Below are 24,855 nucleotides of genomic sequence, written 5' to 3' on the forward strand. Positions count from 1 at the left end.
TAAAAGCTTTTCATGCGAACGGGGCCCTTGGGTCTTTAACGCTTTTTTTTGGTCTGGAATTTTATCACACAAACCCCCCCCCCCCCCCCCCCCCCCGGCGCCTCCACTTGAACGTGGCCTCATGTCTCGCAGTACCCATACCTCATCCTCGTCAACTCCCTGATTCCGGCCATCTTGTCAGGAAACACCGTTATCATCAAGCCTTCCCCGCAGACGCCCACCATCGCAGAGAGGGTGTCGCAGTTCTTCACCGAGGCGGGCCTTCCGCAGGGCGTGCTTCAGTACTTCCACTGCGGGTCGCCAACGACCATGGAAGCCATTGTGCGTGATCCCAAGATCGCCCTCGTGTGTTTTACCGGATCTGTGGCAGGCGGTCTGGCTGTTCAAAAGGCTGCGGCCGATCGTATCGTCTCTGTTGGCCTGGAGCTGGGTGGCAAGGACCCTGCCTATATTCGTGCCGATGTAGATGTGGATTGGGCGGCTGAGGAGATTGTCGACGGTGCCATCTTCAACTCGGGTCAGAGCTGCTGCTCCCTCGAGCGCATCTATGTCGATGAGAAGATCCACGATCAGTTCGTGGAGGCTGTTCAGAAAGTGCTCAAGGGCTACAAGCTAGGCGACCCCTTTGACAAGGGCACCCACGTTGGGCCGGTCATCTCTACACGATCCAAGGAGGCGATTGAGGCACACATCAAGGACGCTTTGGACCAGGGTGCCCAAGACGCCACGCCGGAGAATGAGAGCTTCAGCAACCCGCCCTCAAAGGGTAACTTTGTGAAACCCACGCTTCTCACCAACGTGAACCACAGCATGAGGGTGATGATGGAGGAGACATTTGGTCCCGTGATCCCCGTCATGAAGGTCAAGAGCGACGACGAAGCTGTCCGCCTGATGAACGACAGTGAGTTTGGTCTCACAGCCAGCGTATGGACCAAGGACACGGCCAAGGCGGCTGAGCTCATCGAGAGCATTGAGGCAGGCACTGTCTTTGTCAACCGCTGTGACTATCCAAGCCCGGTACGTATAAAGCACAGACGCTATGCAGCGATGCCGTCAATAAGGCTAACATGGACGCACAGGATCTCGCCTGGACAGGTTACAAGAACTCTGGCAAGGGACAGACGCTTGGACGTTTCGGGTTTGAACAGTTTGTTAAGAGCAAGAGCTTCCATATCAAGGACTACCCGAAATAGGCTGCTCAGGCGGCAACATGCAGGTCACAGGCAGGATCCAAACCGGATCCAGAATAAAGTATCGGCTCTCGCCCTGAATTGTGAAAATCAGACGAAGCTCATTCTTACCGTGACTCGTGTGAATGGAGCAGCTTCGAGGAAAACGAGGGAAGCAACCTCGCTACCTTGGACGAATCGCCCGCAACCACCACCACCACCATCATGGAATCGGACAATTCACGCACCCACTGATGAAAGCAGAGATGGATTGCATGAAAATGCTACTGAATGATAGTCTTCGGCGTGAATTGACTCTTCATCAATGAGGTCGCACGGTGGCGTGTCTCGCCAGGAGATGAGACAAGGTCGTCACGACGCAAGGGAGGCGAGCCACCACCTTATACTGCATGCAGCCACTGCAGACTGGGAAGCAAGGAGAGACAGGGACCACAGGAATGCTGCAATCCATTCCATTCCACTTTCCTACCCTTTCCAAACAACATTCCTACATGAAGTCGTTCTCACGCCTCAGCCGGTGCCTGTCTGCGGCCTGCGTCGTGCAACCGTCTCTGGACTCGTGCCAGAACCGGAATGCTGCAATCGTTCATTGAAGCCCATGGTCAGGGCTCTTCATCTTTATAAGAAGTGGGCGCGTCGTTCGTTTGTTTGTTTTGATCTTCTCTTGCTCAGCACTCTCTGGAATTGAAGCATCCACAGTCCAGTCGCCAGTCACTCACTCTCTTTGTGACCACAACCACAACCACAACCAGCAACACGACCAAACGTCCAAGGTCATTGCGTTCCACTCTCTATACAAGATCAACTACAACAACAACAACGTCTACGACGACGTACTCCCAGACGCACACCGAATCCGGAGACTCTCTCGCTTTACTTCTCCATTTTTCATCTTTGCTACGCCAACTCCTAACTGGACCCTACCATCGCTCTATCTCTTTTATTGGAATGCTCCTGGCTTGAACTCTCTCTATCAAGGTCCAGCAACTTTCATCCACTTCTTTTTCACTGGATGATGCAATACAAGAACAACAATATCATCACCATGTTCTACTCGCGTGTTCAGACCATCCTCAGCCGCCGCCGCAGCGGCAGCAAAGACAGCCAAAAACCCACCCTCGAGATCGTGAGTCCCCTACTTCTGACACTGTTGCCATGGTTGCGAATCAACTAACATACCAATCAACAGTCGGCCCCCTTCAACTTTCAACGCGAGCCAGTCAGTCTCCCTGGCATCTCCCACGACGAGTAAGCAATCCATTGATCCTGTCACCAGGGTAACAACTAGTCCACGGCGTGCTAACATCATGTACAGACTGGTCATGCTCCGAGAGAAGGCGGCCGCGAGCTGTATTGGGGTTGCTGAAATGATGCCCCCGAGGAGCCCTTCAACGCTGTCACTTGCCAAACCCGGCATGGCGAGGATCCCGAGCACCACCTCCACTTCAACTGTGAATTATTGATAGATATTGCCGAGCCCACCGCTTCGGTGGGTGTTTCGTGAGTCTGGGAAATATATGCATTTGGTGTTTGGGGTAATGGGTTAAGAGACAGAGGTCCATTGGACTCAATAATACTTTTTGTTATCGCCATCCGGAGTACAAGCATGACTTACAACCATCCTTTGTAAATATCCAGCTCCTCCATTCGCACGCCTTCCATCTCACCCCTGACGTCCATGAGCTTGACCTTTTCGTCTTTCTCCTTACTCCACTCCGCCAGACAACCCATCACGCGTGTCTTTGTCTCCTCGTCATCCCTCATCAACAATGCTAACGCATCAAAGCCACCCGCACCAGGGACAACGCCCCCAAACACACCGTCCAACTCTGTCAAGGCGTCCAACAGCTTCGTCTGGCTCTCTGGTTCGATGGGCACACCGCTTAGTCCACTCATCTCGCGAATCTTCCCGCGGATCATCTCCAACGACATGGTGAGATCCTCCGTCCGGTTCTCGTTCAGCACCGACGCGAGACCGTCATTGTACGCCTGCAGCTCCCCCCAGATATCGCCCGCCACCTGCGCTTCCTGCTCCCGCCACGCGAGCACCTTCTTCACCATGCCCACCGTCTGACTGCCACAGTCCACGTCACACATGCGCAGCGCGAGACCTTGTGGCATGTCCACCTTTTTCGACACCTCCACGTCCCAGGCCGTGCCGTCCACCACGCGGCCAAGATCGCTCGCAAAAGCGGGTGTGCCGGGCTCTGGGAGGGCGTCGAGGACGGAGGGCGAGAACCGCCTGTACAGGCACGAGCCAAAGACGGCGGCGGCGACGTCGAATCCGGAACCGACCTTACCCTGGGCTGCACAGTGCGCTGCTTGGGCCAGATTGTGCAGGATCTCCTTGCTGTCCTGGTGAAGCAACGTCCATTTCTTCTGTGGGGGGTAGGCGTCCATCTGCCGCCTCGCCGCCTCTGGTAGGTTGTGCCAACCACGCTTTATCATGAGCTGATGGAACATTGCGTTGACTACATTGTCATCGTCGGGGCCACCCTCGCTGGACAGGGCATACATCTCCTTGGGTAGGTAGTGGGCCAGCAGGCTCGCCGTCAGCGCTGTAACCAGCGCGGCCGAGGAGCCCAGGCCAGTCTTGTTCGCCGAGGCCAGAGGCACGCCAAAGTTGGCAAAGCGCGCGTTGGGCGCAGTTTGCTTGTCGCCAGGCGTGGAGTAGTAATCGTTGTCGGCCAGGATGATGAGCCTGGCTGGTTTGAGCCAAGACGACGACGAAGACGACGAACCCCGCGTCGCGTACAGGTGGTCGACGTAGCTCAACACGTAGCTGAGTGTTGTTTCCACAAAGGGGTTTTTGTTCAATTCCTCGCCGCTGGAGCGGTGTCAGCTTGTCTCTTCTCTCTTCTCTTGAATCGTCGTTCCACGGTCATGGAAGAACGCACACTTGTAATTGCACCACCTGGATGCCTCCCCCCTCAGGTGCTCGATGGTAGCCATATCGCCATTGTGCTCCCTCGAATTGAGGACTGTCCACAATAATCTCGTTCAATTGCACCCCCTCGCTGGTGTGTATCTCCCCAGCAATGACGTTGATGCGCGCACTAAGGCCAAAAACAAGGCCCGTGTGTTGGCGGTCCAGCACAAGGTAACCGCCAGCGAGGAGGACTTTGCCGGGAGCCGAGACGGCTACCGTAGGGTTCTTTTGAGCGGACATGTTCGAGACACTGTGAGCAGGATAGCGAAACAAAGATGTCAAGCACGGGTAGCACGGTACTAGCACCGCGGGGCTCGATGAGGCTTCCCACGATGGACGGCGGGGCTCGGACAGTGTCTAGGTGTTCTGGATGGGAGGATACACACTGTGACTTATCTTCGGTGTATTTCCTGACGTTGTGTTGTGCTCCCAAACTCGGAGACTTCAAGATATTATCAAATATTGTCTAGATTGCTGCTTTTGTTAGATGCATCATGAGTCACGACACCACACACCACAGACATTGTTCCAAATGAGACAGAACCAGCTCAATTCCCCTCAGCTGTATAGTACAAGCAGCAGGATTCTAGAAGAAGCAACGCTCTAATAACAGACAACCGACCGTCCTTCTCGTAAATCCCTTTCATGCTGCGATTATAGACTCGTGTTCCCGTCCCAATTGCTTTCCTGTGCCTGTCCGAGTGGAGATGTGTCTATGCATTAAGACAATCGTGGCTGTCAACCCCTTTTAACACCGGTCCGGCCACCGCATGGCGTAGCCCCCTTTTTTTTATAATACGACCATTTCCTGAAAACGCCAAGTATCTGCAGCTTTCGCAGACATGATTCCAAATAGCAAGCAAAGGGTGCAGACTAGCGCCCAAATCTTGTAGTCGCAAAGGTAAACCCAGGGTATCAAACAGAACAAAGAAAATCATCGCATCACCCTCTCTCCAACGTTTCTCAAATCGGAACTCGCACCAACTATGACGGGGGAGCCTCGTGGCCACCGCCCAACAGTTCCAGTACTTTGTTCACCACGGCGCTCGGGTAGCCTCGTGTGAGCATCTCCCCAACAACTCCCTTGGCCTGGTCACGCTGGTGCACAGCAAGGTACGCCCTGGTCATGGCCTCATAGGTGCTAGGCTCACGCTTCTCGCGGCCAACAGCGTCGTAGATAGCCTGGGCCTTCGAAATGTTCTTTGCGGCAGCCCATCCATGAATCAACGTGTTGGCGATGTAGGGTGTAATCTGGATGCGCTGGCTACGCATGTGCTCGAGAACTGACTCGGTATCAGCCACGTTGTGGTTCGCGACCATGGCCTCAAAAAGAGCTTGGTACAAGCTTGCGTTCATGGGCACGAGCTTCTCGCTGATGATGGAGTCGAACATCTTGCGGGCCCCAGGCATGTCATGGAGAACACAACCTCGAGCGTGGATGAGAGATGCAAAGTGCACTGGCTCGGGACGCTGGCCAGCAGCGCGGATCTTGGCCAGAACCTCCTCGGCAGCCTCCATGTCGACAGGCTCCAGTGTCGCATAGGTGTCCACAAGAAGTTTGTAGGTGTGCGATGTGGGTGCGATCCCGCGAGCTTGCATGCGGTCAAAGTACGACAACACCTTGCTCTTGTCGCGTTTGGTGGTGAGGAAAAACTGCATCATACTGTTGTACGGCGCGGGGCGAGCCTTGTAGTTCGGCATGGCCTCCATCTCGTCAAACAGCTCTTCAGCAAACTTTTCATCGCTCACGCGACACAGGGCGTTAACAACAGTCCCATAAGTGACCGAGGTGGGCTTGACGCCTAGTGACCTCATCTCTGCAAAGTAGAAGAGACAATCGTCAATGCGGCGAGCCTTGCCCAACTTGCCGATCAGAGCATTGTAGAGGAAGGAACTGGCCTCGACGCCCTCGGCTTTGGCACGGTGAAAGATACGCACAGCCTCAGAAGCCTCATCAAATGTCTTGGTCGACTCCTTGAGCGTTGTGATATATAGCCCAAAGGTGTTGGCCGAGGGCGCAGCACCCATGTCGAGGAGCTCCTGGTGGTATTGCTCAGCACGACCTCGGTTGCCTAGGTTCAAGCAAGCACCGACCATGGCGTCAAGGATCGACGACCAGCCATAGCGAACAACGGCATACTGGGGCATCAAAGGTACATCAGCTCTAGCCATCGCAAGAATGTCTTGGCACAGCTCCATCTTGCCGTCTCGAGCGGCAGCAGTGATGAGCTTGGCGTAGGTGATGTATCGTGGGTGCCTTCCCGCACGACGCATGTTTTTGAAGCGATGCAGAGCATCAGACATGCGAGGACCCTTGCGGCCGTGGCTTCCCTCGAGATCGTCGGCAATGAGGGAAGACCCCTTGAAGTCGGTGCTGTGAGCATAAGGATCAAAAGTGTCCTCGTAGCTGGCACTCGTCTCCGAAGACAGGAAAGGGGAGCTGCTGGTCATGGATTGTTGTTGAAGGCTTGACACAGGCGACGGTACCTCGCGAGGATCGATGATGCCCCGCACCGCCATATACTGGCCGATGAACTTGAGTGCCTCGTCAAGGGGCTCAACAAGTTGGGCGTCAGCAGCGCGAAGCTTGCCAAACATCTTCTCTGCTTCGCTAAGACCCTCCACAACCTGGCCAGACCCAATCATAGCGACGGCGTACATGGCGGTTGGGTCGATGAGAGAAGCGTCCGCCGGTGCTTCGCGGAGGACATTCCAGTACTTGGAAGCGGATACAACATCGCCACTGCGAATGCTCATGGCAAGCATAGCGGTTGACGGCGCAACACGGTCAGCTTCCGATGGAATGCAGGCGTATGCCTCAGTAGCGACGACGTGATCGCCTTGGTCAGCAGTGACGGCGACAATCTCGGCCAAGGCCTTTGTGCGGGAAGTCGCCTCGATCGACTGGGTCCAGTAAATCGCCTCTTCGAAGATGCCGCGGGCAATGAAGCCCTTGACAAACCCCTGGCTGACCAAGACGTTCTTAATGTCCACGGCCCGAACGCCATATTCTTGGACCAGCTTTTGGAAGAATTTCATAGCTCCCTCAATCTTATCCGACACGACGTATGCATGGATGACAGCAGCATAGACCTCGGCATCCAGGCGCTCCAAAAGAGCATCAGTACCCGCGTCGCTTGAGATGGCCAAGGCGCGATACTCGTTGTAGCACTCGACGGCATTGACCAGGTCGCCGGACTGAGCAAAAGCGTTGATCATGGACGGGAAGACTTCTGCGTGTGGCACTGTGTGCGTGCTCTCCATGTGCTCGAACAAGCGGATCATGTCGGCAACGCGACCAGCGGACGCACAGGCGTTGATGATGTTCTTGTACGTGACAGACGAGTACATGTCGGCATCCGTGGCGACAGAGCTGTCGAACAGCTTCATAGCAAAGTCGAGGCGATCGTCTTCAGACAAAAAGGCGTGCTCTAGCTCGTGAGAGGCGAGCATGAACTTGCCAGGCTCCTCCATGCCGCCAAAACGATGACGCTTTGCCTCCAGGGTCGCTATCAACTGGGAGACATCCAGCGAGCGGGATGCCAAGAAACCCACCAGGATATCATACGTCTGCGCGTCTGGTGTGACTCGCCTTCTCAGCATGTCAGCATACACGTCAAGCGGCTTCGACGTGACATCGAGGTTCTTGGTGGGAAGGTGGATGGCGGCCTTCAGCAAAGCGTTGTAAGCTGTCGCAATGGGCCGCACTTCCATCTCCAACATGGCCTCAAAAACCGCGGGGATCTCGGCATATCGACCAGCGTTGGCGAGCTTCGACAGATGATCGGCGTAAGACTGTGATTGAGGGTCGACAGGGGTGGAAGAGCGGGCAATCGACCCGGGTGTCGCAGTGCGGGATCGAGGCAGGGGCTCGTTTTCGGCGGCTTCGAGCTGTTCACGGAACTCGATCTCGCGCTGCAGGGCGGCATCGATGTGAGCGAGAGCAGCTTGCTCTTCCGGGGTCATCGGCCGGGGCTCCAACTCGAGCGCGAGCGCGAGTGTGGCGGCATTCTCAGCCTCCGCAGCCGCTGCGACTGCCTGCTCACCGGTGAGCGCGACAGAGTCGGAGCTAGGCTTCCACTCGATGCGCTTGGGAAACTCATATTGCGTCCATTCCTTGTCAACTTCTTCTCCGGTCGCCTCCTGAATCTGTTGTAGATTCTCGAAGTACCCGTCTAGGCCTCCATGGTTTTGAACGTGGCGGTGGTCGCTGAAGATAAGCGAGGGCGCGTTCTTCTCGGTGTGGAAAGCAGAGGAGTGTAGCTGAAGCGATGGGCGACCGAGGCGGTTCGTATGCCGCCGAGTGAAGGCGGGTCGGTTCTGTGAGTTGAGGAGGTGCGGATGTGTCGCCGCGACAACAGACTGGGCGTAGCCGTGTGCAGTAGCGGACTTTGCGAATGATGATCCTGAACGGATAAAATTCGAGTACAGCGACGAGTATGCCGGCATTTAGAGATCAGTCTTGGGGGAGGAGGGCTGCTGACGGTTAGGCACACAAGGCCGGGACGAGATCGCGCGAGGCTAGTCGGTACTTACGGGAAGAGGAATGACCGTTGTCGATTGCAGGTTCATTTGACAGCGCTGGCTGCAGTCAAACGAACGCGCAGTTCCAGGATTAAAATAATGGGTGTGGTGAGGAAAGAGAGGGAAGAGAGAATGAAAAACCAATTATTAGTATGCAATGACCTCGAATCGTGGTGGTGAGGATTTTGTTTCTGGTGCCGGATGGATGATGGATTAGAAGGGGGACTGGACGGGATGGGAGGTGTGACTCGAATGGGGGGCAGTTGGCTATTTCTTCGCCTCAGGCCTGCCGCCTGAGTCGAAGCAAGCATCACCACCGGCTGTCTGCAGTGGAGCTGCGCTACGGGGATGGACTCGATGGGTGCGGGTGGGCACAGCTGGATGGGTCTGTAGTCTGTAGCTGGAACCATGCTTTTTGACACTTGTGCAATTGGCCCTTGGGCATTGTCTGCCTCTCCCGCACCCTACAAACTCACAACGCGGGAATTATGCTGCTACTTAGGAACAAACCCGCTATTTTCGCTCTCTGGCTGTCGCTACCTGTCCATTGTAATAGACTTGCAGCGTTTCGAATCCGAGGTGCTAGTTGACAAGTTTCGGCGTCCTGCACTCGTTTAACGCAATGACTCAAGTCCATGTCCGTTATGATACCTGCTGGCTGGTCCGGCTTGGGCCCGCGGGTAGTGCCTTCCACCGACTGGGGGACCCAAAACGCGCTACGTAGACGGGGCCGGTCCCCCTATTTCCTCCAGTCCAGTCCGGACTCGGCACATACTGGAGTCCATATCGTCCCAAGGCGCTGGTATTTTCACGGTTCACACTTCACAGCTGTACGTGTCCGATTGTCCTAAACATCTTGTCGCCTCAACGGCACAACCCCACGAACCCCTGGGTAGTGTAATATTGACGGACTCGCCCTACGGCAGAGTGTGCTCGTCATCGTCTCACGTTCATCGCCACCACGCCAACAGCATGCTCTCCTCGCGATCCAGCTCGAATATGAAGGCCCCCTTGCGCTAAACAGAAGCAACATCGACCAGCACCTTTCCTTCCAACCATTCACTTCCCCGTAGACGGACCAATAGGCGACACATGCAGCAGGGCGAAATGGCTGCATCGCAGTTGTTACGATGCATACTGCATGACGAGTCACGACGCACAAGACAGCCTGAAACTTCCTCTGCGATCCTCTCCCACGGGCGGGCGGGCGGACGGGAGCATGCAGATCCAGGGGGCGTACTTGTAGGTGTCTCCCGAGTCCCAGGGAAAAAACCGGCAAGGTCTGTGAGACTGTGACCGTTCTGTCAGCCTCAGCCCCTGGAATCCCTTGGAAGGCTGGAGCTTGAATTGGAAGCCGGACCTCCATGGCAGACTGTGGAAGCTGGTGTGGGGTCTAGGGGAAACTCGGAATTGCACGGGCCCCACGTCCACCAGCCTGTCGGATCGCTCCCAAGAGCCCTCCTATTCTGAGATGGTCCAAGTCAATCTCGTCACCACAATGACATTGGATCTCTAGGTAATTTCATGGCGCAGAATTTTCATCTTGACGATAATTTATAGCAGTACGGAGTACATGCTAATCAAAGATTGCAGCGCGTTTCATTGAAAACGCAACAGCGGGGTTGCACAGGTCCCTGGGGAGATGATCGGACATTTTGTTCAAACTGCTAATTACTTTTATACTGTTGCATTTCTTCTGCTCGTGTAGTAAGTCAGGTTTCGCGCGTCGTGGATAGTAGTTTACTCCACGACGCGAATGTTTCGGGAAGTCGTGTTGCGAACTTACGTTTGTGCCAGCAGCCTCCAGTCGCTGCCGCTGCATTTTAACTCATCAATCAGCACGCGACAATGGATGGAGTACCAGGGCTGCTCAATCCCCATAATACTCCGTACGCAAGGTGACATCCTCGATCTGTCAATTGACGCATCCTGCTCTGCCCGGACATCCATGCATCGGCATGCCACGCTTTGGCAAGATGGGCCCCCCGCCGAGACCTTGCACGTGTGGCTGCATCTGCGTGTCACATGCTGACGCTCTGCGAAAATGTCCCGCCAAAGGAACCATCATCAGGCTGATGTGGGTTGCGTCCACATCAGTTGGTCGACTCCCAGATAGGGCGGGAGGGCTTTTTGGCATCCTGATTGACTTTTATTAACTCCGCCCCGGACTATTCGTGGTCTCGGTGTCTACAGTCACTCCGGCAAGGAGGTCAGCTCCGAGCATCTCGGCGTTGCGAGGGCAGGTGATCATCTACACGAGAATGCTCCGGACCGCTTTCCTATTGGGAATAACGACCGTTGGGATTTGCGCGGCGTGACGTTTCGACAGTTGCGAGTTCGTGACTGATTGATAACAATGTCGGGCGTGCGTTGTCTCGTTGATGCAATCATGCAAGTGCTGATCATCCTGCTCGACTCCATATGTTCTAGCTTCTTACGCTGGCACGCACTAATGATCTCTAGCCGCAAAGCCTACTCTTAGGCTCCGAAGGTGACACGTTGACAGGCACAGTGGGTAGATCGTGATGCATTGCTGGGCCTGTGGGCCGCGAAAACCATGATTCATTGCAGTCACATACTGTTAGTTATCCGATTAGCAGGTTGTATGATCATGTCTATCGCTCACGAGGTGACGATAACCACCATGAGGAGATCTTGTTCTGGAGTATATTATCATGGTCGAAAACTTGCGGGATGGCAGTCAAACAATTGTCAACTAAGGTAACACCACGGAAGTTCAACCCACCACTCTCACCCTAACTAGCCTAATGTGATCCGGCTGACAGTGATACAAAGTAATCATTGAACATATGGAGTAGCGATAACACAAAGATACAATGATGTTGTAATTGTACGAGTAGTAGCTCCGTGCAGTGACAGCGAAGGCATAAGACAAGGCATAGGGTAGGTAAAAGTCTTATCTATATTGCGATAAGATATACAGCCAACTTTTTTTTTCTTCGTCGTCGCAGGACTCACCGCAGCCCCACCACCACCAGCAGTCACATCGACGCGCAATTCCTCAAAATGGCTGACGATGGCATGGTCCTCAACTTCCAACTTGGCGCCGAGCCACTCAAGCGCCAAGTAAAGTTCACTGGAGGCCGTTGGCGCGACAGGAAACGGGCAGAGAAGTCGGCACGAGGCGGAGGGCAAGGACCGACCGACGATGTCGAGATCCCCGAGCGAGCGCCAAAGAGACAGCGAGTCGACGACGACGCCGGCTCCTCGCGACCTTTCAAGTCAAGATCCTTCGGAGCAAGGCCGGGCGGCGCACGCCCAGGGGAGGAGCAGAAGCAAGGTGGAGGAGGCCATGCTGGCAAAGGTGATCGCCAGGTCATCTCTAGCCTGTTCTCGCACAATCCCGCACAGAAGACTGTCTTCGAGGAGGAGCAAGAGGAATGGAAGGCGCCGGAAGCGACGAATGCACCTCTATCGGATGTGGCTAGCTTCGGCACGCTGTCATTGGCCTCACGGCTGGTGGACGAACTGTCCAAGATGGAGCTTCAACGACCGACCGCCATTCAAAGCAAAGTCGTTCCACACCTTCTCGAGGGCAGCGGCGACGCCTTTGTGCAAGCGCAGACTGGCTCTGGAAAGACGTTCGCGTACCTACTCCCGATTCTGCACCGTGTGCTTCAACTCAGCAAGCAGGGAGATGGAAAGCAGATCCACCGCGACTCGGGAGTTTTTGCCATCATCGTTGCTCCGACGCGCGAGCTGGCAAGACAGACACACACAGTTCTCGAGGCCCTCATTCGACCGTTTCCATGGCTCGTGTCCACCGCGATCACGGGCGGAGAGTCCAAGAAGGCCGAGAAGGCGAGGATACGAAAGGGCGTGAATTTTCTCGTAGCGACACCGGGACGTCTTGCTGATCACATCGACAATACGAAGGCGCTGACGCTCAGCACGGTGAGATGGCTGATTCTGGACGAGGGCGATCGATTGATGGATCTGGGCTTTGAAGATGACCTCAAGACAGCGATCAACGCATTGAAGCGAGTGCAGGTGGAGAAGGAAACCCCCAACGGTGCATCGTTGGAAGCCCTTCCTGAGCGAAGAGTGACAGTTCTTTGTTCGGCCACGATGAAAATGAATGTCCAGAAGCTGGGCGAGATGAGTTTGGCGGACGCAACGTTCCTGGCTGCAGAGAAGGACGACGAGCAGATTGACAACCACGGCACGCACAAGGCTCCAGCACAGCTACACCAAAGCCATATCATTGTGCCCGCCAAGTTACGACTCGTCACGTTGATATCGTATCTACGATCGGTGTTTTCTCGCCGTGGCCGCACCATGAAGGCCATTATCTTCATGGCCTGTGCCGACTCGGTTGATTTCCACTACGAGTTGCTCAAAATCCCCCAGAAGACAAATAAGGACGACACCTCGAGAACGAAAGCCGCTGAAGCCAAGACCTCCAAGAAACCACAGCAGCTGGAGGACTCGGATGAAGAGGCAGAGCAGGCGGAGAAAATACAGGACCCAGCAAAGCCAGACCTTCCCGAGTCTGTCAAGCGTGACCAAGAGCTTCTGAGCAAGACGGTAGCCAAGGCGTCATATGTCACCACGCCTGCAAGCCCCCAAGTCATTCTTCACCGCATGCACGGTTCCTTGTCCCAGTCAACACGAACAGCGACAATCAAGTCATTCTCCGCCTGTAAAGAGCCGTCAGTTCTCATCACCACTGATGTGTCTTCTCGTGGTCTGGATATCCCCTCCGTCGACTTGGTTATCGAGTATGATCCAGCCTTTAGCTTCGCAGACCACATTCACCGTGTTGGACGTACAGCTCGTGCAGGACGACCTGGTGATGCTGTCATCTTCCTCCAGCCCGGCACGGAGGAGGGCTACATTGACCTCCTCAAGACGTCAGGAGCAATCACAAATCAACCTTTTGAGACGGTCTTGGAAAAGGGAAACCTGGCAAAGATCAACTATCCTGTCCAGACATCGGCAGCACCGCCAGGCGTGGCCACCGATCACAAGCCCCCTGATAAGCTGCAGCTGCACCTCGAACAGCGCATCCTCAACGATCCGAAACAGCTGGATCTTGCCCGCAACGGGTTTAAGTCGCACATACGCGCGTACGCCACTCATACAAAGGAGGAGCGACAATTCTTCGACATTACCGAACTACACCTTGGTCACACGGCCAAGAGCTTTGGCTTACGAGAGCCACCCAGTGGTATCGGCGCCGGCCTCGACAAGAAAGCAAAAAGGAACCACAAGGGCGGCAAAGATGCCAAGGGTGGGAACAGCAGCAAAGGGGGCGCCTCCAAGGGCGAATTTGACGAGAATACCGGCATGGACGAGAAGGCTTCTCATGATCTTTTCAAGAAGAAGAGCAGAATGCTCATGAGTGCGGGTGCAAGCGAGTTTAACATTGGATAGATGGCGTCCAGTTCTTGAATATTAACGTTTCATAAGTTGTACAACATGAAGTTTGATCTGTCGTTGCGGGGCCTACTGCTTCTTCCAGTTGCCAGCGTCCTCCACGCCCTTGGACACGTCACCCAGTCCACCCTCGACGCCGGTGCCCACGTTGCCGACGGCATCGCCGACGGGCTTGCCATAGCTGCCCGTCGCAGCGGTGACGGTGTCGCCAACGCCCCGGGTAGCCGCGCCCGTCACGTTGCCAGTTGTGCGGCCTACGGCGCCGACGGTGTTGCCGAGTGTTGAGGTGAGGCCGTTGAGAGCTCCGCCGAGCTGCTCACCTGCGCCCTTGTTGTTATTGTTGTTGTTCATGGCTGTGGTGTGGTATATGTTTCGAGTTGGGAATTTTAATTTTTTTGTATTGTTTGGCCCGTGAAGTTAATGACAAGGAGCGAAATGCAACACCCGCCGAGATGGAAGGGTGGTTTACATGCGACCTGGCCTTGTATTGAAATGACGTCAAGGGGTGGATTTGCGATCTCTGGGAATCGATCTTGCAGATCATCCAAGGAATGACGTTTCACATAAGCAGGATAGACAGGTGATTTACGGATTATGTGCTTGTTACGCTACCAGGATGTATGGGATAACCTGTTTTCTAGCTGGGGGGGCCGAAGGCAGGATATCTATCCATGGAGACCACCTTGGAGCCAATAGATGCACTGATGCACACGGCAGACCAACCTGACAGGGGACCAGGTTTGCTGCGGAGGCAAAGAGATCTACTCTTACTCTCTAGTAATTTGGAGAAGGCAAAATCCAGGTTTTGGATCCTGATCACCAGGGACAAGGTAGCTTCCAAAGTGCGTAGTCGACTAGACTACTACGCCCAGCTGCCGGTGCTTGGGGAACAGCCATGGAAACAGTGGCAACATCCTCAGTTTATGTGAATACGGTCCACAATTTACTATAATTGAAAACAAAGGCACGATGGAAATGTTTTTGCTCTTTCTACGCTTAGAGCTGCTTAAACGTGCGGCGGCCGATGCAGGGTCCAAGCAGCCACAGACATGAGATGAGCTGAGACAAAAATCGACTATACCGAGGCTTCTATAGGGACCTATCGACATCCAAACACGGGACCTTTTTGAGGTGGGCGTACCTTATCTATACCTCTGACCACATCCTCTCAGGGGGATGTTGCTGCTTCCATCCACATGGGCTCAACAACATGATCTATGGGCCTTGATTGTGCCAACGTCTGCCCTCTTGTTCGTTGAATGGGTTTGAAACTTCATAAAGATCTTCTGAAGGGGGCGTGTGACTGACGGAAAGTGAGGGGACGCATCGAATCATAACGTTGAGACAACCACACCGCATGACGATGATGATCCCATCCCCGCATAATCCGCTGACGCAACAAGAGGGCCCTTGGCTTGTACGGTTGCTAGACGTCTACGTGAGCTCGAAGAGGGGTGTTGGTGCGACCTCTGTCGTCACTGTCGTGAGCATGAAGCCGTTAGGTTGACTACGATATCTGCCTAATCATAGCTCGTCTGGGCGAGCAACATGACACCAGGTGCGTCTTTCTCTGGGCAATTAAGAAGAGTGTCTTTTCAGAACATAAAGAACTGTCAGAATTGCATTGAAACATTTTGTGCTATCCTGAGATGCCGTTGAAAGTCTTTGCCAGGTGTCTATGTGAGTACGTATTGCTCCCCTCCTCGGTCGATACATCGACCTCCATATACAAGCAAGCATTCATAACGCCGATAAACAATAACTGCGATCTATCTTAGCAAAAAGAAAACAAATTCAGAGACGGATGAAAAAAGCTAGCAATGAGTGAGTGCGACCTGATCTCAGCGAAGGCGATCAACCGTTACGGTCCTTGCGCTCCCGCCTCCGCCTCTTCTCTTCATCAGACTTCTCGCGCCGATGCTTCTCGGAGTGGCCGCGGGCGCTCCCTTCTTCAAGTGTCTTTTGCGAAAGTGACTCTTCATCCTGGTCGCGGCGACGCTGCCGTCTGTCGCTCTGGCGGTGTTCTTTCTCGCGGCCTTCATCGTGAACTCGATGTTGAGTGCGTTCGCCATGCTTATCCCTACCTCCGTTGTCTCTGCTTCGGTATCTTTCTCCAAGACGCTGATTGCTTCGACCCGCTCCGTGGTGTGGGGGGCCTTCGTCAAAGTTTTCTTGACACATTTCATTGCCACGGGACATACCGTCAAGAGCGTCTCGTGTACGTTCTCGTGAGCTTTGTCGAGGGCTTGGGGAGAAGCGACGGGGATCACGATGCCACTCCTGTGACACCTCACGGGGAGAGTTTGGACTTGTGCTGTCAGTGGACGTCTAGCAAGTAAGGGCAAGCGTGGACGTACGCATTGGCACCGTTCGAGTCATCGGACGCATATTGCCGAGGCCTCGAAGAGTTGTTGATGCGACCCTGTTGGTATGGGTTTTCATAACCACCATGTTGGTGATAGTCTGGACGGTGTTCTTCACCACGGCGAGGTTTTCTGTTCGTCATACTGAAAAATAGTCTTGCTGATATGATGTAGTGATATCTACCATCAAGGGTAGGGTGGATGGTGCCATATTTATGAATTTCACGGTGTCCATCTCCGAGGACCGGTCACGGCTTTGACAGGACAGCGCCTCGGGGACAGGCAGTCTCAGGTAGGGCCACATCGCAGGCGTCCAGAGAACAGAGTGAGTTGGGCACCACCTGGCCAAGAAAAGTGATGCTAGAAGCAAAACCTGGATATGGATGGCTCTCCTTTGTCCTGGCTGGGTCACCGACTGTTGGCCATGATATGAGCCACACGAATGAGCCACCACAACGTGCAAAATTTGGTCGCCCGACTCCATAGGGAGCGGTCGTGATAACGGTTCTGTGTTGATATCACACTGCCGGTGTCGGGGGTGGTGGTTCTGGGCGGGTGGCGCAACAAGATATGGATGGACGAGGCGCGAATAACCATTGGGTTTGATACCCCTTGACTCGTTGCTCTTTCATCAGACCGGATCACGAGTCCGCCGGGGCGTTCAGCCAACCTGTTTGACGAGGTGCTCCGTGACCGTGGCGAGTGAGCGGTCGGGCACCAATGATGGGTTCACGCACAGTGAGATCGAGAACGATACATAAACTACGACGGCATGACTTACACCGAGAATGCCATGGCAAAAAATCATGGTTCGCGTCGAGGTTATATGAAGGCAGACTTGGAGGCTGAGTCCATTGGAGTCCAGACAGGATGCTCACTGGATGATGTACGAATGGGATAAATGCGATTATGTCTTTCCCTAAGGTAGCCAAGCCGCATGTGGCGCAAGTGACCCGGCCATCAGCACTCGTCACATCACGTGTGCTCGCGGGAGGCTCGTGTGCCTAGTTCCACCATTTACGTGGAGCAGCGTTGGGGATCGGTTCCTGACTTGAGCTTAACTCCTTGCATCAACAACTCTTCTCCAACTTGTTGATGGCTCGTTGGTGTTCTCCAAAGTCGCTGTTCCCCTTGACGATGTAACTTCGCCACAAAATCTCCTGCTGCTATCATCTGCATCTCCCTTGGCTCATGTGATCTCGCCTCTGTGCTATTCGCGCGCGGTCCTGACTCCTGCAACCCCCCCGGGTGCCACAGCATCTAGCCTCATTATTGATTTGCGACACGTCACTCACCCATGAGGTGGGATGGCCTCCGGGTCGACGGAGGATGACCCTTCTGGTGCGGGCGCCAAAAGGAAAGCAGACGATTCTATGAGCGACAGCCAACCAGCCAAGCGGATTCGGGTTAGTCCATTTCTGCCAGGAGCGAATTCTCAAGTCATTGACTGATATCCTTCCTAGGCCCTCGACCCAGACGTCGTCAATAAAATCGCCGCAGGTGAAATCATCGTAGCGCCTGTCCATGCACTCAAAGAGTTGATTGAAAACGCCGTCGACGCTGGCTCCACCTCGATTGAGATCCTTGCCAAGGAAGGCGGATTGAAACTGCTTCAAATCACCGACAATGGCTGCGGCATTCAGGTTGGTATTATGACTCAACCGGGGGGATCCGGCCGTTGACTATTGTGCAGAAAGACGACCTGGTGCTGCTCTGCGCGCGGCATACCACCTCCAAGATTACATCATTCGAGGATCTCACGTCAATCTCCACGTATGGATTTCGAGGCGAGGCCCTGGCTAGCATCAGCCACATCGCTCACCTTACAGTGACGACAAAAACCAAGGACTCCAACCTCGCTTGGCGTGCTCATTATCAAGATGGACGCCTTGCATCACCCAAACCTGGGCAACCGGCGGAACCAAAGGGGGTGGCAGGTCGCCCTGGGACACAAATCACCGTGGCAGATCTATTTTACAATGTGCCGACACGTCGCAGGGCGTTTCGGTCGCCCGCGGACGAATTCAACAAGATCATTGACATGGTGGGCCGGTATGCGATACACTGCAAGGGGGTTGGGTTCACGTGCAAAAAAGCCGGCGAATCCTCAACGAGTCTTTCGGTGCAGGCGCACGCCACGGTGAACGACAGGATACGACAGATCTACGGGGCGAGCGTGGCGAACGAACTAATCAGCTTCAAGGCGACAGACGACCGTTGGGGCTTCCAGGCGGATGGCTTGGTGACCAATGCAAACTACCACATCAAGAAGACGACGCTCCTTCTTTTTATCAACCACCGCTCAGTCGACTCGCCCGTCATCAAAAAGGCAGTCGAGCAGACGTACAGCGCATATCTACCGAAAGGAGGGCACCCTTTTGCCTACCTGAACCTGGAAATCGACCCTGCGAGAGTGGACGTCAATGTCCATCCCACAAAACGAGAAGTGCATTTCCTGAACGAAGATGAGATTGTCCAGGCAATCTGCCAAGAAATCGAGACCAAGTTATCGGAAGTCGACGCCAGCCGCACTTTCATGACCCAGACACTCCTACCGGGGGCGGGGCCTATTGATCCGTCGCCCCCTCCTGACAGCATCAAGCCGCAGACGTCGTATGCAGCCTCTGGCAGAACCCCAGCGAAGAATCCAGCCTCACTCGTACGGACTGACACGGCCGAGCGAAAGCTCACAAGCATGTTCACATATAGCCCCGGGTCAAGCAAGGCGTCCAAATCCGGGGACCGGGCGGATGAATCTCTGTCGAAACCGGAGACCATTGAGTACCAGACAACCGACAGGGAACCCACGCTCTGTCGACTACGAAGTGTCAAGGCCCTGCGAGCCGAGGTGCGAGAGAAGATGCACACGGAGCTTACCGAAATCATCTCGACACACACATTTGTCGGGATCGTTGACGAGCAGAGGCGCTTGGCAGCGATTCAGGGGGGCATCAAGCTCTACTTGATTGACTATGGTCACACTTGCTTCGAGTACTTCTACCAACTGGGATTGACGGATTTCGGCAACTTTGGGTCCATCAAGTTCAACCCACCGTTGAACGTGGAAGAGCTCGTTCGCATGGCAGTCAAAACGGAGCGCAATGGTTTGGAAGGCACAGACAGAGACTTTGACGTCGATCGAGTGGTGCGGAAAGTAGTCTCCCGCTTGATTGAACGGCGTGAGATGCTCCTGGAATACTTCTCCTTTGAGGTCTCGGCTGCGGGCGACCTCTTCAGCATACCGCTGCTCGTCAAGGGCTACACGCCGTCACTGGCGAAACTTCCGAGTTTCCTTCTCCGACTGGGACCGAACGTGCAGTGGGACGAGGAGCAGCCCTGCTTCGAGACGTTTCTGAGAGAGCTCGCCACGTTCTACGTGCCGGAGCAGCTCCCCGCGATCCCGGGCGGCGAGGGCGGCCAAAGGGAAGAGAACATATCCGAGCATGTCAGGGCCAGACGCCAACATGTACGATGGGCGGTCGAGAACATTTTCTTTCCAGCATTCAAGGCGCGGCTGGTGGCGACAGATGGATTGATGAAGGGAGGCGTGTTGGAAGTCGCGAATCTAAAGGGGCTGTATCGGGTTTTTGAACGATGCTAAAGAGAAAGGGACAGCGGGCGTCTAGGGGGTACATGGGAAGATTTTGTTGGGCGCATTACATTCTGGCGTTCCATTGCAGTGGATTTTTGGCAGTCATTAGATATAATCAATCTCACGAGGCAAGGAAACACGATGAGCTTCTCTTGCTTTCAATTTTCCAATGAAAGCACCCCTTATTGCGGCTTGTGCTTGCGTTTATATGCCAAAAACCTGGTCAAGTTGGTGACAGCCTCATCAGCCCTTGCCCTCAGCTCCCCCTGGCTCCTCTTATCCACCCCCTTCACCATGGCCTTGACCTTGGGCACGATATCCTCTAGATGCTTCAGGTAGTTGTCTTTCCAGAAAACCTCCCTGTCGCACTCGTAGCTCTCGTCGCCGTACATGTCAAAGAGCTGATTCAGCGCCTCGACCGCATCGGCTGCCGGGGCGTCGGGCAGCGAGGACAAAATGGTCATCAGAAACGTGCCGATCTCCCTGTTCAGAGAGACGGGCGCGGGATGCATAGCGAGTTGGCCGAGGACACCGACGCACTTGACACCGAGCGCCTGGAAGGGATCCGCCTCTGGCGCGGCGCTTTGGCCGCCCATGTTGGGCGAGGTGCGGGTGGCCTGGTATAGGGTGATGAACTTGCGGTGCTCGTCGTCGGCCTGGAGGGGCGTGTCGGCGCCCAGGGTGCGGACGACGGCCCAGGCGAGACTCGTGACCTGCGTGGCGAGCTCGACGTCGGCGGTGTCGCTGGCGAGGATGGGGCTGATGACGGATTGCCAGACGGCGCGGCCGGTGGGTCGCCACGCGGACTGGATGCCGGCGTTGTGCTCGTCGGCAAAGTCTATCAGGGAGACGGACCAGGCGATGTTGTTGAGCGCGGCGAGGGCGAGGGCCTGCAGGCGGAGGGTGTCCTGGTCGCTGGGCGCGAGGGAGGCCACGCGGGCGAGCTCTGGTAGGGCGTGGGCGAGCAGGGCTTTGAGCACGGGCACGTCGTCGATGGAGCCGGCTTGTGCGTCTTCGTCGTCGGCGCCCGTGACCATGTCCATGTCGGCGTGCATCTCGTCGTCGTCCATCTCCTCTGACGCCTCTGGGGGGTTGGCCGTGCTTGCGTCCGGGTCGGCATCGTCGACTATGTCGCCCATATCCTCATCGTCGCCTTCCTCGTCATCTGCCAGTCCAGAGTGCTTGGAGTCTGGGGCGGGCTCGTCGGTTGCGGAGTTGAGACTCGTCCCGATGGAGGCGATGATCTCAAGAGCGAGAGATTGGTACTCAAAGGGTTTGGACCAGCCCTCTCCGTGCCCGTTGGTCGTAGATGATGAGGCGGGTGTGATGGCGGAGATGGTCTTTGATAGAGTCGGGATGATCTCGGCGTCGTCGAGAATGTTGTGATCAAGCGTCTGGCCCTGGAGTGAGACGAAGATGTTGTGAATGATACCGCAGGCTAGAACGCCCTCGCCCGAGGGATCTTTCCTAGCAACCTGCAGTGTCTCGTATAATGGCTGGTGCTGAGCAACGATGTGCCCTGCAAGCTTTCCATTGTCCTCGGACAAGACCATCACGCACGCCATGGCGTCCATGCGCAGCGCCGCGAGGCCCTCGTCGCTGTTGCCATGAATGACAATGCTGAAGATTAGGCTCGTAATGGCCGCGTTGTTGGCGACAGCCTCGAGGATCTCGTCCCGCGCCTCAGCCAATGCTGAAGACAAAGAGATGATGGAGCCGGTAATGCTCACGAGCAGTGACTTCTCGGCAGCTGGCACGGGGTCCTTGGATGACAGCTTGTTCGAGACCTGCGATTGGTGTCTCATTAGTTTGTGCGTATACTTGCTTGAGATAGACGATCGCGACTCACCATTTTCGAGGCAAACTCCATGGCGGATAGGACATCCTGGCGATACAGATGGAGACAGAAGTCGGCCTCCTCCTCCTGTGCCAGGACTTGGAGGATGCCCCAACCTGCTGCTCTGCTCTCCAGGGCCGCGTCGGTGAGGGTCTGCGTGAGGACGATGTGCACAATCTGCTCCCGCAGTAGGAGCTTGCGACACCTACTGTCTTGGATGATGCTGGAGATGGCCGAGGCGGCCGTGCTTCGCTGCTTGGGATCCGCATTCTGGAGGTCCTTGACGACGGGCAAGATCTTGGACTCGCGCAGAGCAGCGAGCTCGGGATCTGTGGGCGGTTTGACGGTTTTCTTGGCGATGGGGTCGCGACGGTGCGCGCCTCTGTTGCGCCTGGACTTTCCCATGTTGCGAGTTTGTGAAGGCAACTGTGAAAATAGAAGGAGAGGAGTGTATGAAGGCTGAGAGTGTAGTAGATCTTGGTCGTAACAATTTTTTGAAGGGTCGTTCGTCAGGGTCCAAGGTTGATCCACTTTTTGTGGACGGACAAAATCTCGATGGCCACATCACCATTTCATCGCAGACTTGCCTCGAAGACTTGAAAATGTTGGACACGCTGTGGCAATGCTGTGAAGATCCCGTCAGTGCCAGGACACATCTCTGCATCTCCAATATCGAGCATCGAATATCACCTCGGACGCCGCGAGCTTTGTCAACACGTTTGCGGCGCCCATTGCCCTCAAGAACATCGGTACTGCTTCTACGTGTTCTTTGTCTTCTGGGACCTGTTTGAGTTCCTCGTCATCTACATTAAGCAAGCAAAGTGCCATGCACATATCACGCATCCTTCACCTCGTGTCCCCGTCAGTCCGCCCATCGCAGGGATCGTCCACTCCCAACAAGGCCCTCCCTGTACATGTGCAGCCCGGCCGGATACACTGCTCTCCCGAAATTGCTGTCTCTGCGTAACACGTACGCCGGCGAAATGTGGTCGTAGCCGTCCACCTTTTGATGCCAGCGATACGGACTGAAGGCGTGAAGAAGATATGGGTGCGACCAATTCCACGCCCATTCCGGGATATCCCCAGGCGTCTCGGACTCGGCCAGTCCCAGGCTGCGCATGGCGGCGAGCTCATTCTCCGTGAAGCCAGCAGGTTCATCATGACTTTGAAAGAGGTTATCTGTGTCCTTGCTCTCCCAGCTCCCCGGTGCAAAGGCGTCGCGTTCCATGATAAGCATCTCCCCAGGCTCCTGCACGAGAAGCTCGTCCACCCTCGCAATGACCTCGTTGCTGTGCGTGGTCCAGCCTCCGTTGTACGCCTCGTGCATGCCCTCGGCCCACAAGTCGATCATCCTGGCGCCCTGCTTCGACATAAAGGTGCCACTGTTGATCTGCCCGTGGGCCTGCCTGCCCGCCACGGCGTTGAAGCCGCTCTGCCGCAGGCTCTTGATGTCCCGCAGCGCATGGACGTCCCAGTCGATGTAGACGCCCCCGTGTTCCTGGACGGCCTTGACGCGGACGAAATCGGACTTGTGCTCGAGTCCCTGGATCTCGACGCCATTGTGTGCGAAGGAGGGCACCTCCACCTTTCGAACGTCGAGATTGAAATGCGTAAAGATCAGTCTGTTCCACTTCCCATCGAGACCGTCCCTGGCTCTGGCGATGGCTGTGCCGTCTGGGTCGACGTTGGTGTGTAGGAAATGGTATCGGGTTCCCAGTACAGCCGAGCTGCATACATGGACAGGAAATGGCTAAACTCGAAATTGAAGCCCTTGCTTTCGTCGGCAAGAATGTAGACGAAATGGGCAATGTTGGATATTTCATCGGTCGTATGGTTTCGGTCTTGATGCGCTTCCATGTCGCCTGCTCCTGCAAAGCTCCAGACCTGCACGCCCACGCTGTCGTGGTAAACATAGAGAATGAACAAAAGGATTACAAAAAGGAAGCGGCGGCAGGATTCATGGTGATGAACAGTATGGCAGTGTGGCTGGTTGACGAGGGCGAGCAGCGAATGTCCGACGCGAGAGAGGATTCAGGTACCTCCGTACAACGGAATAATACAAGAGAGGCAACATATGTACTCTGTCCATGCACGGTGATCATGTATACTTAGCGCCCATGGAGATCTGCAACTGCGTTCCATCGTTCGTGTTGGGTGCGTGGGTGTCTCTCCGGATCAGACTGGACGGCATGTCAGGCGGGCATTGGCACTACGCCACCCTGTTGGAACATACCTGTGGCGACGCGCACCCGGTTCCGGCGAGGGAAAACTTTTGGAGTACCTTGTTGTGCTGAGTACGGACGTAGCTAGGCTGCCCCGCGGGGATTGAAATATATACCTAAGCTTCGTCCTTCTGACAACGGGTGCGCAGAAACCTGGGTAGTGGTATATGTTCTCTACCTGCGCGAGTACATGTAGTACGTGGTACGTGGTAGTAGAGTGGAGCGGGCAGCTGCTCCACCATCACAGGCACTGTCTGGCCGGTGAACTTGAGGTGACTCGCATCGCAGCTGCGTCAAGCAAGATGTTTTTGGAATACTTGTACGTTCAATCCTTTTGCTTAGGCGCACGCCGTAGGTTGCAGGACAAAGTTGATGAAGAGTCAAAGGCCAGATTGTCCACGAGGCCAATCAGGGAGAGAAGCAGCCTGTCCTTTGGCGACTGAACTAGAATAGACTAGCGCTAATACTAGCCGCCTGCACGACGTATGACATGGCGGGTCCAGTCGTCGGCGGCCGTTGAGCTGAGCTGAGCTAGCTATCTACACCTGCTTAGACTATAGTAGCTGCCTGCACTTCAACCTCAATCAATTGATCAAAGCATCCAGAGCCCCTTTTGCAGGTTGACTGTCGTCGTTAATCGCCTATACCTGTCGATAGGCCTCGAAAGTCGTCTCGCCCTACACGCCCGCTCCTACCACCACACTCGGTAGTTGGCAAGGTCCTTGACCGTAGGCGCAATGTGAGACACGTGTCTCGCGTCCACACCACCCTTCCCACGCCTCCATCGCGAACGATACA

At 55.1% G+C, this 24,855-nt stretch overlaps 9 protein-coding genes across 9 annotated transcripts; 4 read left to right on the forward strand and 5 right to left on the reverse strand.

Annotated features, from left to right (window-relative positions):
• Window positions 1-132: 132 nt before the first annotated feature.
• On the forward strand, window positions 133-1,193 carry J7T54_002941 (aldehyde dehydrogenase; the record flags this gene model as incomplete). Its single annotated transcript, XM_051510252.1, has 2 exons — window positions 133-1,017; window positions 1,080-1,193. Coding segments are annotated over 2 exons (999 nt in total), but the record flags the coding sequence as incomplete, so codon positions are not given.
• Window positions 1,194-2,235: 1,042 nt separating this feature from the next.
• On the forward strand, window positions 2,236-2,653 carry J7T54_002942 (uncharacterized protein; the record flags this gene model as incomplete). The annotated part of the gene is made up of 3 exons (XM_051510253.1): window positions 2,236-2,316; window positions 2,380-2,438; window positions 2,506-2,653. The coding sequence occupies 3 exons, from the start codon at window positions 2,236-2,238 to the stop codon at window positions 2,651-2,653; spliced, it is 288 nt and encodes a 95-aa protein (XP_051358805.1).
• A 148-nt stretch (window positions 2,654-2,801) lies between these two features.
• Window positions 2,802-4,359, reverse strand: J7T54_002943 (phosphomevalonate kinase; the record flags this gene model as incomplete). The annotated part of the gene is made up of 2 exons (XM_051510254.1): window positions 2,802-4,017; window positions 4,088-4,359. 2 exons carry the CDS (start codon window positions 4,357-4,359, stop codon window positions 2,802-2,804), a joined length of 1,488 nt encoding a protein of 495 aa, XP_051358806.1.
• A 744-nt stretch (window positions 4,360-5,103) lies between these two features.
• J7T54_002944 (Pentatricopeptide repeat-containing protein-like protein) lies at window positions 5,104-8,568 on the reverse strand (the record flags this gene model as incomplete). Its single annotated transcript, XM_051510255.1, has 1 exon — window positions 5,104-8,568. One exon carries the CDS (start codon window positions 8,566-8,568, stop codon window positions 5,104-5,106), a length of 3,465 nt encoding a protein of 1,154 aa, XP_051358807.1.
• Window positions 8,569-11,670: 3,102 nt separating this feature from the next.
• J7T54_002945 (ATP-dependent RNA helicase-like protein) lies at window positions 11,671-14,040 on the forward strand (the record flags this gene model as incomplete). Its single annotated transcript, XM_051510256.1, has 1 exon — window positions 11,671-14,040. One exon carries the CDS (start codon window positions 11,671-11,673, stop codon window positions 14,038-14,040), a length of 2,370 nt encoding a protein of 789 aa, XP_051358808.1.
• Window positions 14,041-14,112: 72 nt separating this feature from the next.
• Window positions 14,113-14,394, reverse strand: J7T54_002946 (uncharacterized protein; the record flags this gene model as incomplete). The annotated part of the gene is made up of 1 exon (XM_051510258.1): window positions 14,113-14,394. The coding sequence occupies one exon, from the start codon at window positions 14,392-14,394 to the stop codon at window positions 14,113-14,115; it is 282 nt and encodes a 93-aa protein (XP_051358809.1).
• A 1,503-nt stretch (window positions 14,395-15,897) lies between these two features.
• Window positions 15,898-16,549, reverse strand: J7T54_002947 (uncharacterized protein; the record flags this gene model as incomplete). Its single annotated transcript, XM_051510259.1, has 3 exons — window positions 15,898-16,056; window positions 16,245-16,323; window positions 16,401-16,549. The coding sequence occupies 3 exons, from the start codon at window positions 16,547-16,549 to the stop codon at window positions 15,898-15,900; spliced, it is 387 nt and encodes a 128-aa protein (XP_051358810.1).
• A 1,230-nt stretch (window positions 16,550-17,779) lies between these two features.
• Window positions 17,780-19,942, forward strand: J7T54_002948 (DNA mismatch repair protein MLH1; the record flags this gene model as incomplete). The annotated part of the gene is made up of 4 exons (XM_051510260.1): window positions 17,780-17,812; window positions 17,870-18,049; window positions 18,100-19,872; window positions 19,934-19,942. 4 exons carry the CDS (start codon window positions 17,780-17,782, stop codon window positions 19,940-19,942), a joined length of 1,995 nt encoding a protein of 664 aa, XP_051358811.1.
• Window positions 19,943-20,180: 238 nt separating this feature from the next.
• J7T54_002949 (putative ARM-like repeat-containing protein) lies at window positions 20,181-23,692 on the reverse strand (the record flags this gene model as incomplete). Its single annotated transcript, XM_051510261.1, has 4 exons — window positions 20,181-21,785; window positions 21,848-22,226; window positions 22,810-23,420; window positions 23,480-23,692. The coding sequence occupies 4 exons, from the start codon at window positions 23,690-23,692 to the stop codon at window positions 20,181-20,183; spliced, it is 2,808 nt and encodes a 935-aa protein (XP_051358812.1).
• Window positions 23,693-24,855: the final 1,163 nt, after the last annotated feature.

Source organism: Emericellopsis cladophorae (genome assembly GCF_022114955.1).
Source record: "Emericellopsis cladophorae strain MUM 19.33 chromosome Unknown NODE_89_length_61360_cov_120_445099, whole genome shotgun sequence".
In the NCBI taxonomy this organism is placed as follows: domain Eukaryota; kingdom Fungi; phylum Ascomycota; class Sordariomycetes; order Hypocreales; family Bionectriaceae; genus Emericellopsis; species Emericellopsis cladophorae.